Source organism: Palaemon carinicauda, chromosome 2 (assembly GCF_036898095.1).
Source record: "Palaemon carinicauda isolate YSFRI2023 chromosome 2, ASM3689809v2, whole genome shotgun sequence".
Classification (NCBI taxonomy): Eukaryota; Metazoa; Arthropoda; class Malacostraca; order Decapoda; family Palaemonidae; genus Palaemon; species Palaemon carinicauda.
Genome location: NC_090726.1, coordinates 193,601,620 through 193,618,004, shown reverse-complemented (window position 1 = coordinate 193,618,004; position 16,385 = coordinate 193,601,620). Strand labels below are relative to the sequence as shown.

General features: G+C 32.4%; 2 protein-coding genes across 4 annotated transcripts in view; one reads left to right on the top strand and one right to left on the bottom strand.

The window, feature by feature from the left end:
* Positions 1 to 16,385, bottom strand: part of LOC137629173 (DNA-(apurinic or apyrimidinic site) endonuclease 2-like) — a 215,995-nt gene that overhangs the window by 73,395 nt on the left and 126,215 nt on the right. The window lies entirely within an intron of this gene.
* LOC137629138 (peroxidase-like) overlaps positions 12,204 to 16,385 on the top strand; it is a 41,034-nt gene continuing 36,852 nt past the window's right edge. For both annotated transcript variants that reach the window (XM_068360418.1, XM_068360412.1), the window contains exon 1: positions 12,204 to 12,342. In XM_068360418.1, the coding sequence (XP_068216519.1) occupies positions 12,320 to 12,342 (23 nt within the window). In that variant the 5' untranslated portion in view covers positions 12,204 to 12,319. The remainder of the gene's footprint in view (positions 12,343 to 16,385) is intronic.

The window sequence follows — 16,385 nt, the reverse complement described above, 5'->3', positions numbered from 1 at the left end:
CAGTAGAACAAAGATGCTTCAACAAAGAATGTGTCAGGAAAAGGCCAGTTCCAAAAATATACATCCGGTGTTCAAAATAAGTTATATACTTCTAAATGAATCTCTCATATACACACACACACACACGCACAAATATAATTTGAGAAGCAAATAGGACCTAGAGTCAATTCTTTTTAGTGAGGCAGATTTGCACCGACTCGCAGGGGTGCCCGTTTAGCTCGGAAAAGTTTCCTGATCGCTGATTGGCTGAGCATGATAATTCTAACCAATCAGATAGCAGGAAACTTTTCCGAGCTAAAAGTCAGTGCAAAGGCGCCTCATTAAAAAAAATGAGTATAGTATACATATTTCTATATTTTTTTTTTTTTTTTTTTGTTAATTTACCTTTATTATTAAAAATCCTGGTAATACAAGCTAGGCAGGAAAATATATTTATAAAAATATCAGTAACATAGGAGATAGGCAGGATAATACATTATTGCAGTTACTTTGTAAGTTTGCCATAGCCTCTGTACCATGGTCTTTCCCTAGCTTGGTTAGAGTTCTCTTGCTTGAGGGTACACTTGGGTACGCTGTTCTGTTTGCCATAGCCTCTTCTTCTTGTTTTGTTGAAGTTTTTATAGTTTATAAAGGAATTATTTATTTTAATGTTGTTACTGTTCTTAAAATATTTAATTTTTCCCTTCCTCACTGGGCTATTTTCTTTGTTGGGGCCCCTGGGCTTATACCATCCTTCTTTTCCAACTAGGGTTGTAGCTTAGCAAGTAATAATAATAATAACAATAATAATAATAATAATAATGATAATAGCATCAAGTTATTGCCTGAAACAGCTGTTGGTAAAACACTTAATAACTGAAAAGGCAGAATAACGTCTAACTTTTCTTTCAAAACTCTACAAGTCACGAATAAGAAAAGCAAATTAGAAAAGTGGTGTCACAAGTAAAACCACTCATAACGTTATTATAAATAACAAGACTTAAAACATCATGCAATAAAGGCACTTTTCGTTTCGTGATTATTATTATTATTATTATTATTATTATTATTATTATTATTATTATTATTATTATTATTATTATTATTATTATTGTTGTTGTTATTGTTTTTGTTTTTGTTATTATCATCATCATCATCATCATTATTATTATTATTATTATTATTATTATTATTAGCTAAGCTACAACCCTAGTTGGAAAAGTAGGATGCTATAAGCCCAGGGGCTCCAACAAGGGAAAATAGCCCAGTGATATAAGAAGTAATGAAAAATTAAACTAATATATTTTAAAAACATTAACAACATTAAAACAGATATTTGATACATAAACTATAAAAGAACTTATGTAAGCCAGTTCAACATACAAACATTTCCTAATTCTGCAAGGTGAACATTCCGAGCGAGGTACTCGCCCCCTTGAAACGTATTTAAGCACAGAGGGTCCTACGGAGGATTTTAAGCCGACCAGGATATTCAGCCTTGGAATAGCAAAACCAAGGTCTATATATAAACCTACCTACAAAGCCTGACCTTGAACGGGAAATGTTTACCCGGGGTATGAGAGCGGACGTGAATCAAGCCCCCTCATTATCTCTCTCCTTCTTTGTCAATTCTTACATGCCCCGATGTTATTCTATCTCAGTCTGTCTCTCCATAAGATTTATATCTGTAGGAGCCATTTAAATATCAACCACAATGGCATTTAATATAGAATACCACATTTGGGAATGTATGTCCACTGGAAATTCGTTTATGATAAATGCTTCTGGCTGGGCAAGGATTCGAACCTATGCCTCATAGGAGAAACAACGCAAGCAAGGACTCCTTACCAATCGAGCTATCAAGAGAGACATTATAAATTGCTCAGTGAGGAAAGGAAATAAAGAAATATACATGAGAAGTTTAAGAATAATAACAGCATTAGAGTAAATCTTTCATATATAAATTATAAAAACTTCAAAATAACCAGAGGAAGAGAAATAAGATAGAACAGTGAGCCCGACGGTATAATTTAAAGGTTTAAAGGTTTAAAGGCCATTCATGAATGGCAGAGGAAAGGTACAATGACATTGTCCTATCAAGCAGGACAATGTCCTGGAGACTGACCAGACATACATATGATCAGCGCCTAAGCCTCCTCTACACCAAAGCTAGGAGCAAGGAGGGCCAGGCAATGGCTGCTGATGACTCAGCAGATAGACCTATAAGCTCCCCAACCCCACCATCCTTTGCTCGCAAGGATGGTGAGGTTGCAGCGACCAAAGAAACCAACGAATTTGAGCGGGACTTTAACCCCAGTCTGGCTTTCACCCGTCAAGGACGTTACCACATCGACCACCGATAGTAAATGTCTTTTTGGTTGATATTTACATTGATTAAAATAACAAGTCATAGTGATAAATATTCACTATAGGACCCATCTTCACTTTCTTCTTCAGAGTCTGTGGCTCATGCATTTGTGGGACCTGGGTAAGGTGGTCTCATTACCCAGGGTCAGTAATTGGGACCTGCGGTTAGAGGGACTCGTCATTAACTCAAGGTCATTTTGGAATAGTTCTTCGCCAATTATTATTATTATTATTATTATTACTTGCTAAGCTACAACCCTGGTTGGAAAAGCAGGATGCTATAAGCCCAGGGGCCCCAACACGGGAAATAGCCCAGAGAAAAAAGGAAACAAGGAAATATAAAATATGTTAAGAATTGTAACATTAAAATGAATATTTCTTATATAAACTAAAAACTTTAACAAAACAAGAGGTAGAGAAATTAAATAAGAAAATGGCACAGTGAAGAAAGGAAACGAGGGAAAAATAAAATATTTTAAGAACAGTAACATTAAAACAAATATTCCTAAATAAACTAAAAAAAAAACTTTAACAAAACAAGAGGAAATGAAATGAGATAGAATAGTGTGCCCAAGTGTACCATCAGGCAAGCGAATCTTTGATAATATTATTATCATAATTATTATCATTATGATTATAATTTTCATTAATAGTAGTATTACATGAGAGAAGCTGTGACCTTAGTTGGTAAAGCAGTAAAGAAGAAACTAAAAGATATAATAACAATACAAAATAAGATAAATAACAAGATAAGATAATTAAAAATATATAAGTTAAATTCAGTCCATAAAATGATTAAATTATATTAACCATAAACATATCTGCTATTATGTGACATATATCATTGATAATGTTATCTATAGCGGCTAATCTTTCTCTCTCTCTCTCTCTCTCTCTCTCTCTCTCTCTCTCTCTCTCTCTCTCTCTCTCTCTCTCTCTCTCTCTCTCTCGAAGAAAAATATGAAATAATCGTTATGTACGAAAGATTTATTCCTCTCTCTCTCTCTCTCTCTCTCTCTCTCTCTCTCTCTCTCTCTCTCTCTCTCTCTCTCTCTCTCTCTCTCTCACGAAAAAAATGCAATATTCATCATGTACGACAGATTCTCTCTCTCTCTCTCTCTCTCTCTCTCTCTCTCTCTCTCTCTCTCTCTCTCTCTCTCTCTCTCTCTCTCTCTCTCTCTTCAAAATGAGCTCACAAAATTGTTTGTTATAAGATTTTGTTAAAATCGAAATCACCTACGCTACCGACTGACCATCTTCAATAAGAAAGAATAGAAAGAACATAAAGACTAAGAAGCAACTTATTCTTTTCACCTAAACTAGATAAAGAATGTAAAGCAATTAACTCCACCGCATTCTACTTCAAGAAAGTAGTCTTTATAATATAAAAACTGTGTACCATGGTCTTCCACTGTCTTGGGTTAGAGTTCTCTTGCTTGAGGGTACACTCGGGCACACTATTCTATCTTAATTCTCCTCCTCTTGTTTTGTTAAAGTTTTTATAGTTTATATAGGAAATATTTATATTAATGCTGTTACTGTTCTTAAAATATTAAATTTTTCCTTGTTTCCTTTCCTCACTAGGCTATTTTTCCCTTTTGAAGCCCCTGGGCTTATAGCATCCTGCTATATAACTAGGGTTGTAGCTTAGCAAGTAATAATAATAATAATAATAATAATAATAATAATAATAATGATAATAATAATAATAATAATAAATTATTTAAATAAATATAATGTATATATATATATATATATATATATATATATATATATATATATATATATATATATATGTATATATATATATATTTATATTCATGTATATATATATATTATGTACACATATACATATAAATATATATATATATATATATATATATATATATATATATATATATATACTGTATATATATATGTATATGTATATATTTATATTCATATATATATATAAATATATATGTGTATATATATATACATATATATGTTTATATATATATATATATATATATATATATATATATATATATATATATACATATATATACTGTACATTTATATACATACATACATATATATATTCATATATACATATACATATATATACAGTATATATATATATATATATATATATATATATATATATATATCTATATATATACATATATATATATATATATATATATATATATATATATATATATATATATATATCTATATATACATATATATATATATATATATATATATATATATATATATATATATATATATATATATATATCTATATATACATATATTATATATACACATATATATTTACACACACATTGTTTGTAAGAACGTGTGTTTATATTAAAAGTGTAATCGCTCAACTATCGTAGCCCTGATGAAGAGCCGGGGAGGGGGGGGGGGGGGGTAAAAAGAAGGAAAAAAGTTACTCGAAACACGTATCGACACCAAATATTCAATGGAGAAACGTATATGCAGTCTTCCTCTTAACAGGAAAACTACGTAGAACTCAGATTTTTAGGAAAGATGCTGTCTTCGATACATACATACATACATATATATATATATATATATATATATATATATATATATATATATATATATATATATATATATATATGTATATATATATATATATATATATATATATATATATATATGTATGTATGTATGTATATATATATACAAAAATACATATATATATATATATATATATATATATATATATATATATATATATATATATATATATATATATATATATATATTATATATATATATATATATATACAGTATATATGATATATACGTGTGTGTGTGTATGTTTGTATCTGTGTGCATGTGGGTGTAGTTACACACACATATGTGTATGTGTTCTGCATCAAAAACATTTTTACTATTTGAAATGTAATTAATTAATGCATCATCGGGTTTAAGAGGATTAATGATGCTGTTATTAACATTATCAACAATTAACAATTACAATTAAATAACTAGTAACTAGTAACTAGTTATTAATTTTGTTATTATCATTATCATTATCATGAATTAACAATTAACTAGTAACTAGTAACTAGCTAGTAACTAGTTAATAGTGAATAGTGAAGTGAATAATTAATTGTTAATGATTAATAATTAATAATTGATGATTATGAATTAACAACCATGTGGGGACTGTACTGTACAGGATTGTAATTAAGCGAGTTTTTCTTCTGAAATTCCCAACAGTTATTTTCATAGTACAGTTGGCTTCATTAATTCCGGTAGACTGGCGTCTTCTTAGCTCCCCGTAAAGTGTACCGGAATCAATGAAGCCAACTGTACAAAGGTCGTCCAACGCTGTCAATTGAAATTGATGGCAATTTATCAACACTCTGAACTTCACTACCTGAACACCTCGGTTATGCTAAACTGATTTCAGATATTTTCGTCTAAAATTCCAGATAATTTTCGTCTGAAATTCCAGATATTTTCGTGTAAAATCCAGATAATTTTCGTCTAAAATTCCTAATATTTTCGTCTAAAATTCCAGATATTTTTGTCTAAAATTCCAGACATTTTAATCTAAAATTCTAGACATTTTCGTTTAAAATTTCAGACATTTTCGTCTAAAATTCCAGACATTTTAGTCTAAAATTCCATATATTTCGTCTAACATTCCAGATATTTTCGTCTAAAATTCCAGATATTTCGTCTAAAATTACAGATATTTTCGTCTAAAATTTCAGATATTTTCGTCTAAATTTCCAGACATTTTCGTCTACAATTCCAGATATTTTTGTCTAAAATTTTTCTAAGTTATCATCTTTGAATGATCCTGGGAATTTTATTAGAAAAAAGAAATCTATAGAAAACAGGTTCTAGAGATAAACTACTATAGATTTCATAGAAACATTTCCAATTGAAAACAGTTGATGCAAGCATATGTCTGTGCTTCCAGATGGCATGAACTAAACTGTACCCGGTTGCCTTGAGTAAGGAAATACAGGAACTAACTGTAAGGTAGCCTTGCTTTAAGGAGAATTGCATGATAGATTTGACCTTTGAAATCTTTGGAAATAGCAGGGACTCTTCGTAGTATATTGGAAATTCTTATGAAAATTTCAAATGCTGGATTTTTTTTCTTCATAGATATGAACATTTTGAGTATTGGAATTATTTTTTTCATATTGATATGAAAATTCAGGAGACTGGAATACATGAAAATTTTGATTAATGGTCTTAAAATGTTTTATCTTTTGTTGTTTCATTTCCTCACTGGGCTATTTTCCCTTTTGGAGCGATTGGGCTCATAGCATCCTTCTTTTTTTCCAACTCCGGTTGTAGCGTAGCAAATAATAATAATAATAATAATAATAATACCATTTTCAAACGTTAAACTGGATTTCACTAGGCACTAGTAGCGTTGGAAGACCCAGGCCTACATGGCTGGGGACTATGAAGCGTGAAGTAGGAGATTACGAATGGAGAAGTATTGATTTAAAAGCTCAAGATAGAGACAACTGGCAAAATCTAGCCGGGATATATATATGTATATATATATATATATATATATATATATATATATATATATATATATATATATATATATATATATGTGTGTGTGTGTGTGTGTGTGTGTGTGTGCGTGTGTGTGAGTGTGTGTGTGTATACATATATACATATATCTATATTTATATACATATATATATATATATATATATATATATATATATATATATATATATATATACATAACATATATATATATATATATATATATATATATATATATATATATATATATATATATATATTAGTGTTTGTGTATTCTAATACACTTATATATACACATACATAATAATAATAATAATAATAATAATAATAATAGTAATTATGGAATTCCTCTTAAATATGTAAATTTGATTAAGTCTGTTCATGAGCATAGCAAGAGCAAAGTTAATGTTAATGGAGTCTTATCAAATGAATTTCCAGTGAACAGCGGAGTACTCCAAGGGAATGTGTTGTCACCTATGTTGTTTATACTCCTCATGGATTTTGTAATGCGTAGAACAGTCGCAGTTGGTGGAGAAGGATTGGACCGGATTAGTGATAGGAAATTAACAGACCTAGAGTATGCTGATGATGCAGTCCTTGTTACCAGAACACTACAAGATTTGCAATGCATGAAATATCATACCAGGTTAGTCTGAAGATAAATAGAAGAAAGAGAGAGATGATGAGAACGGAGTATGCAATGGAAGATGAAATATCATTGGATGGAGAAAGGATTAATGAGGTAGAATTATTGAAATATCTAGGAACCATGATCTTCAATACAGGGTCTTTAGAATTAGAGTTTAGTGAAGGATTGCAAAAAAAAGCAAATTAGACAAAGGCTAGGTCAAGTCAAATTTGGAAATCAAATCGCCTGAAATTACTTTAAAAAATCAGACTATATATCAGTTTAGTGAAATCGGTGTTAATAATAATAATAATAATAATAATAATAATAATAATAATAATAATAATAATGATAATAATGATAATAATAATATTATTACATCCAACTTCCTTATTAGGAATCCATCACTTTCTTTACTATATGCGCTGTTTCAAATAGCACGCTCTTTTAATCAAATCCTAGGGCTATATTGGATCCTAACTTCTCAAGATTGCTTCTCAATGACTTAGGTATGAATTCTGGTGCTCCTATGATTACTGGCAACATTTCTACTTTCATATTCCATAGTCTTCTCAATTCAATTAGTAGATCTTAGTAGTTTTCTATTTTTTCTCTCCCCTTATTATTATTACTGATTAAGCTATAACCCTAGTTGGAAAAGCAGGATGCTATAAGCACCCAACACGGAAAATAGCCCAGTGAGGAATGGAAATAAGGAACGAGATAAAAGTGGGCCTGAGTGTATCCTCAAGCAAGAGAACTCTATTCCCAGGCAGTGGGAGACCATGGTAAGAGGGTATGGTCCTACCCAAAACTAAAGATCAATGGTTTGATTTTGGAGTGTCCTTCTCCTAGAAGAGCTGCTTACCATAGCTACAGAGTCTCTTCTACCCTTACCACGATGAAAGTAGCCACTCAACAATCACATTGCAATAGTTAACCTCTTGAGAGAAGAAGAATTGTTTGGTAATCTCAGTGTTGTCAGGTGTAGGAGAACAGTGGAGAACGTGGAAAAAAACATTCTAGAATATTCGGTGTACGTGTTAAGCCTGTTGGCAAAGGAAAATGAGACGTAACCAGAGAGACGTATCCAATGTAGTACTACTTGGCCAGTCAAAGGACCCCATAACTCTTTAGTGATAGTATCTCGACAGGAAAAACAGTGAGATAAAGAGAATTCCACATACTGAAAGTGACTGGAATGGAGAATGTATCAAATCTCTAAGACATGCTTGTGCAGGAAGAAGTATGAGAGTGTGAGAGTAAAAGCAAACTGGTAATTGAAGCATTAGAGCTCTCAAGGATGCTTTCAACCTGTGAATGACTTGAATCTTTGTCGAGCAATCATTGTTTTACTGAAGAGATCAGGGAAATATCAGAAAACTTGTCAACGAAAGAAAGAAGACATTATTATTATTATTATTATTATTATTATTATTATTATTATTATTATTATTATTGTTATTATTATTATTATTACTTGCTAAGCTACAACCCTAGATGGAAAAGCATGATGTTATAAGCCCATGGGCTCCAACAGGGTAAATTGCCCAGTGAGGAAAGGAAACAAGGAAAAACACACTATTTTAAGAACAGCAACATCAAAATAAATATCTTCTATATAAACTATAAAAAAAGAAAAAATAAGAGGAAGAGAAATAAGATAGAATAGTGTGCCCGAGTTTATTCTCAAGCAGAAGAACTCTTAGCCAAGACAGTGGAAGACCATGGTACAGAGGCTATGGCACTACCCAAGACTAGAGAACAATGGGAATCATTAATATAAATAAAAGCATCACTATGTACAGTAATTAGATAGATGTAGGATGGCTAGCTACAATGTACATAGATCACTTTGATGAGAAAGTTGAAATCCTTTAATGATGAAAAGCCGAGTCATAAATGTTAAAAATAGCAAAGACAAAAAGCTATAAAAAGTTTCTGCGAGTAATGCAAGTTTACTCACTTTATTATCTTGCCCTGCTCAAACCATAATAGCTTTATCATCATCATCATCATCATCATCATTATTATTATTATTATTATTATTATCATCATCATCATTAGCTAAGATACAACCCTATTTGGAAAACCAAGATGGTATAAGCCCAAAAGCTCCAATAGGAAAAAAAAATAGCCCAGTGAGGAAAGAAAATAAGGAAATAAATAAACATGAGAAAAAAATTCAGAAGCAATTGTAAGAGATATCTAACTTTTAATCTAGGTAAGGAGTTACTTTACGGAGTAAGTGAGGTTTATTAAGGAAACATAAAAATTAAACGGGAAATGTTAAATAAAAAAAAATATATATAAAATATTTTGCAAAAAATCCAATGTATAAAAGACAAAATAATTCATAGCATGTCTATAACTAGTTAGAAAAGGTTTCCATTCATATCTCAAGTGACTCATTTTATCAATATTTGACCCTTTTATTAATAGAAACACTTGAACAAAGGTTTAAAGGCCGCTCATAAATGGCAGAGGCAAGGGACAGTGACATTGCCCTATCAAGCTGGACAATGCCCTAGAGACTGACCATAGATGCATATGATCAGTTCCCAAGCTCCCTCTCCACCCAAGCTAAGACCAAGGAGGGCCAGGCAATGGCTACTGAGGACTCACCAGATAGACCTATAGGCTCCCTCATATCCCCTATCCTTAGCTCACAAGGATGGTGAGGCTGCAGACACTAAAGGCACTAACGAGTCTGAGCGGGACTCGAACCCCCGTCTGGCAAACACCAGGCAGAGTCGTTACCAATCAGGCCACAGCAACCCTATTTGACCCGTTTGTTAATACGGACACCTCGATAAGCATGCTTTTTTTTACCCTTTTATTGAAACGAAGACTTTAATAGGAAAGCCATTTCTGTTTAAAAAGTGAAATATTTTCATAAATGAAAAATGGAAATAAAAATTCTTTGATTTTTCTGATCAAGTCATCAAGGACGTCAACTATTCGCTTAATTCATTCATTACAATCATTTTTTCCACATTCCATGGTTCTTCGGGCTTAGTTATTAACTATTTTCATTAACATGTTTTCTTAATTCAATCTCAGGTGAAGCACTTGCTTCACCTTATAAGATTTTATTATAGTCTCTCTCTCTCTCTCTCTCTCTCTCTCTCTCTCTCTCTCTCTCTCTCTCTCTCTCTCTCTCTCTCACTTTTAATACACTCATATATATATATATATATATATATATATATATATATATATATATATATATATACATATATATATTCATATATATATATATACTGTGTATATATATATATATATATATATATATATATATATATATATATACTATATATATATATATATATATATATATATGTGTGTGTGTGTGTCTGTGTGTATACAGTATATGTATATATATATATATATATATATATATATATATATATATATATATATATATATATATATACATATACACTTTACAATGAATGGTGAAAAACTTCAAGGTTAGAGGTTTGATAGAAAAATATTACAGCATTACATCATTTATTTAACCTTCGCCAACAGCTGTTTCAGCCAACAACAATTGGCTATCATCAGGACACCCTTACAAAAGAAATTGCAATTCTTATATAATAAAAATGCATTAATGGGACTAAAATAGATGAAATCTAAAGACGACAAATGGGATAATTTGAGAATATTCATGGAAATATTACTAGACACATCTGGATCTTATATGAAACCTTATCGGCAACACGGACGTTGTCCACAAGGAAGATGACTGTCGTATTTACCGATTGCTGAAGCAAAGATGATTATTCAAATTTCCTCATACTAGGGTCTCCCCTTCATAAAGAGGAAATTCCACTCCAGGCTTCCAGACCTTATACTGGAACCTTAAAATCAAGGTCTTTCTCCAATGCAAGGCTTTGGGACTCCTACTGGAATTGTGAGGCTTCATGGAAGATCCATATTCTTTTAGTAATATTTCCATAAATTTTTTGGGGTTTTTTTTTCAAATTCTCACTTTTATTTTTCTTAGATTTCTAATTTTCGTTATTTTGAGTGTACTGACATTATAAGGATTGTGATGTACTTTTAAGGATGACCCTGATGAGAGCCACACTTATTGCCTGAAACAGCTGTTTGCAAAATTAATTATTTTTTCTTTCACAACTTTACCCCACATGATGATAGAAAAAACATAATAGTGTTGTCTTAAAATAATTAATGCAACAACATCTCTAAATAAATAATAATAATCTTTTTTGGGAAAGTAATGAAAAATATCTTATCCTACATTTCTTGGTGCCATCTTGTTGTTCTTCCAAATCATTCGAGACAATCATTAGCTAAACAGAGCGTTGGCTGTTCACGAACAAAGCAATCTGTAACATCTCCAGTGTTACAATAAAGGAAATCAAAAATAAGAAAAAGTTAAGCCTTTCACTTTAGCGAACATAGCTCTGCCTACACATGTCTACCCAAGAGTTTTATTTCGTTTTAAAAGCAATAAACTATTGCTAGACTTTCACTTTCGTACATTTTACATTTTTATTTGTTTGTATTTTTCATCTACATTCCTTCCTTTGCTCGTCATTGCAAAGCATGATACGGACAAAGGCAGGGAGGAGGAGCAGGAGGAGGGACAGGTGAGGGAACAGGTCGCGGGAGACTCCGGTAAGATCTTCTTCACTCTACTTAGGTCAGGACAGCGAAGCACACGTCCTTGTCAGGACAGGGAAGCACACGTCCTTCCCCAGCAGGCAAGCACGGAAAGGATTTATAAAGGATTAACTGCCTCTCTTAGGAAGGAAGGACTCGGGCATGATGACGTCGCTTCTCCTAAGGTAGGATCAAGTTTTTTTTTTTTTTTTTTTTTTTTTGCGGAATTTTAATTATACTTGAGAATATTAGTAAGTGACTAAAGTTTGTGAAAAAACAAAGATTATCAGCTCTGCTTGCGTCAAGTAAATGAATGAATCTTGTTCGGTTGATAATGTGTTGCTTTTCAATGTATTATTATTATTATTATTATTATTATTATTATTATTATTATTATTATTATTATTTGCTAAGCTACAACCCTAGTTGGAAAAGCAGGATGCTATAAGCCCAAGGGCTCCAACAGGGAAAATAGCCCTGTGAGGATAGGAAACAAAGAAAAATAGAAAATTTTAAGAACAGAGTGAGGATGTTATTACAACATTGAAAAATGATATTTGCAGCAGTTAGATCTTAAAAAAAAAAAAACCTTATTCTTAAAAATAGGGATCCTGATTTTTTTTTTCTATGATTAGCTTGTAAAATACTATCAATTTTCTACATCAACAAATTTATAATTCGCTTTTATATGGTCTCAAAATTTAGGAATAATTTTGCCTAAGCATATATTGGTCTGTTTTATTAGATAAGGATTCAACTTTGTCAGTTGTTATGAAAGAGTAAAATAATATCAGAACAAGTTTCTCAACTTATACAAAAAGTCATTATTGGCTTACATAGCGAAGACACGAACTGTACCGTCTGAACAATCTAAAAGATAAAAAAAGAAAAATTGAAATAAAGATAAAACATGTTTCAGTAATTCTGCAAACAAGGGGTTCACTACTGAACTATAATTGTTCAGTGGCCACTTTCCTCTTGGCAAGGGTAGAAGAGACCCTTTAGCAATGGTAAGTAGGTCTTCTAGGAGAAGGACACTCCAAAATCAAACCATTGTTCTCTAGTCTTGGGTAGCGCCATAGCCTCTGTAACATGGTCTTCCACTGTATTGGATTAGAGTTCTCTAGCTTGAGGGTACACTCGGGCACACTATTCTGCCTTATTTCTCTTCCTCTTGTATTGTTAAAGTTTTTATAGTTTATATAGGAAATATTTATTTTAATGTTGTTACTGATATCTTATTTTTCCTTGTTTACTTTCCTCACTGGGCTATTTTCCCTGTTGGGGCCCCTGGCCATTTATAGCATCCTGCTTTTCCAACTAAGGTTTTAGCTTAGATAATAATAATAATAATAATAATAATAATAATAATAATAATAATAATCACTCGTATCATCGATCATTTATAGTTGGCTACCGATCAGGTACATGATGCTATGTGGATACTAAGAGAGCGCGGAAATGGCTTTTTTGTCCAGTAGGGCGAGAGAGAGAGAGAGAGAGAGAGAGAGAGAGAGAGAGAGAGAGAGAGAGAGAGAGAGAGAGAGAGAGAGAGAGAGAGAGAGTAACTGGAATCTTCTTCTCTATTAATGTTACCCTTGACATATTGCCACATGGAAATTAAATGTTCTTGAAAAAACATCTGTTAATTGACAAGTGTTACCTGAGGATTATTAATAAACAACAAAATGTAGCTGTTTCTAGCCTACTGTAGGACATAGCTCTCAGACATGTCCTTATTTACATGTGGGATCTGGCCAGCCACCCGTTGACATACTACCTCTAGAGAGTTATTGGGTCCTTTGACTGATCAGACAGTGCTACATTGGATCCTTCTCTCTCCTTACGGTTCATTTTCCCTTTGCCTATACATACGCCGAATAGTCTGGCCTATTCTTTACATATTCTCCTCTGACCTCATACACCTGACAACACTGAGATTACCCAACAATTCTAATATCAAGGGGTTTACTACTTCAGTGTAATTGTCCAGTGGCCACTTCCTTCTTGGTAAGGGTAGAAGAGACTCTTAAGCTATGGTAAGCAGCTCTTCTAGGAGAAGGATACTCCAAAATCAATTCAATGTTCTCTAGTCTTGGGTAGTGCCATAGCCACTGTACCATGGTCTTCCACTGTCTTGGGTTAGAGTTCTCTTGCTTGAGGGTGCACTCGGGCACACTATTCTGTCATATTTCTCTTTCACTTGTTTTGTTAAAGTTTTTTTATAGTTTATATAGAAAATATTCATTTTAATGTTGTTACTTTTTTTTAAATATTTCACTTTTCCTGTTTCCTTTCCTCACTGGGCTATTTCCCCTATTGGGGCCCCCAGGCTTATAACATCTTGCTTTTCCAACTAGGGTTGTAGCTTAGCAAGTCATAATAATAATAATAATAATAATAATAATAATAATAATAATAATAATACGCTGGCCAACTGCGGCTTGGTGATGGTGGAAGATTTTTATCTGATCACTCACAGAAAACCAACTTAAGTATTGATGGCCTACTTAGTGTAGCTTTGCTGATCAGGGCGTAAAACAAATCCTTTCACCACGTTAAGATGTCCCCACTCAGAAAGGGGGGTTTATAGATTGTGATTCCATAAATTAGAGGCTGATGTAATGCCCGTTTCAAGGCTATAACAAACTGCCAATTCATGAAGAAGAAGAAGAAGGGTGGGAGTGAGCGGAGCGAAAAATTAAGAAGAAGAAGAAGAAGAAGAAGAAGAAGAAGAAGAAGAAGAAGAAGAAGCGCGGGAGTGAGTGAGAGGAAGCGAAAATGTGAGAGGTTGCAAGGAAAGATGGTATCGAAAGTGCCATAAGTAACTGTCATAGCTTAGAGACCCTAAAGAAATTCACTATAAACACCAACCCCAAAAAATCGGGTGTATTAAGAATTAACAAAAGAAAGAATGAGAATGGGGTGGAGATTGAAACAAAAGTGAAGAACGGAAAAGTAAGTTTAGTTAAGGAATATAAGTATCTGGGTAATTGTAGGAAAGATGGCATTGGAAGTCAGAAAGAAAATATATGAAACAGTAATAGTACCAACAATATTTGCTAACGTGGAGACCTGGAGTATAATTAAGGACAAAGATATGAAAGATCTAGAAAACCTCCAATACAAGATAATAATGTATGAACTACCTGCGAGTACTCCATATTGGGGCATACTTGCAGAAACAGGAATATGGCCGGTGTCCTGCAGAATAGAATATAAGAAATTAATGCTCTTCCATAACATCATAAACTCCGAGGAAAAAAGACTAGTAAGAGAGATAATTGAGGATCAGTTGAAGAACCTGTATGGAAAGTGCTGGAGTAAGAGCACAGAAGAAATCTGTAGTAAATATGGGATGGAAGTTGAAGAAATAAGAAATTGGGGGAAAAGGACCCTGAAAAAAGAAGTCAAGAAAAGAATTATGGAAAAAATAGAAGAAACTATTGAAGAAAAAAAGAAAATAATGAAAAAATTAAGATTTATTAAAGGAAATGGCCCTCTGCCTTATATCAGAGAAATGTATCTGGATAAGGCATCCCTTGTAATGAAAGCAAGATTAAATATGCTCAACTTAAAAGCAAATTTCAGGGGAAAATATGATGACAATTTGTGTGACTTGTGCAAAGAGGAAGAAGACACTACCGAACATTTATTTTTATGCCCAAAGTTAGAACAGCTAAAGAATGTAGAAATAAGTTTAGGTACGCTGAAAAATCCTAGCAGGGATCTGGCTGCATTTATAGATAGGGCAATGCATATAAAAGAAGAGTTTAAGAAGCCCAAACTGATTACCACAACAGGTTGCCAAAACTGATGATAGCAAGGTGTTATCCTATCTAATTTCAAAGTAAAAGGGAATAAAAGTAAAGATTGAGAACCTCATTATGATATTAATTTATTCAAGGCACAGATGATATAAACTTAATAACAATAATAAGAATAAGCTTAGAAGCTTTGCACCTATCTATAAAGAGATGAGTGCCCGCAAACTTATTTTGCGGAGTGACCAATAAGGAACCAGGAACCATCCGTCTGGGACAAAGGAGGTAGCATCCAGGCTATGATTAGAGGACCGCCGATTCGCTGAAGGCTGGCTGTGGCCTCCAGAATGACTTGCCCCGCCACAGACAAACAAATTTCAATAGATCTCATGACTTGACTTAGACCCATTTTGCAACACTTTGGAATTGAGACTCCTTTTCCAGCACTTTTGACTTACACCTAT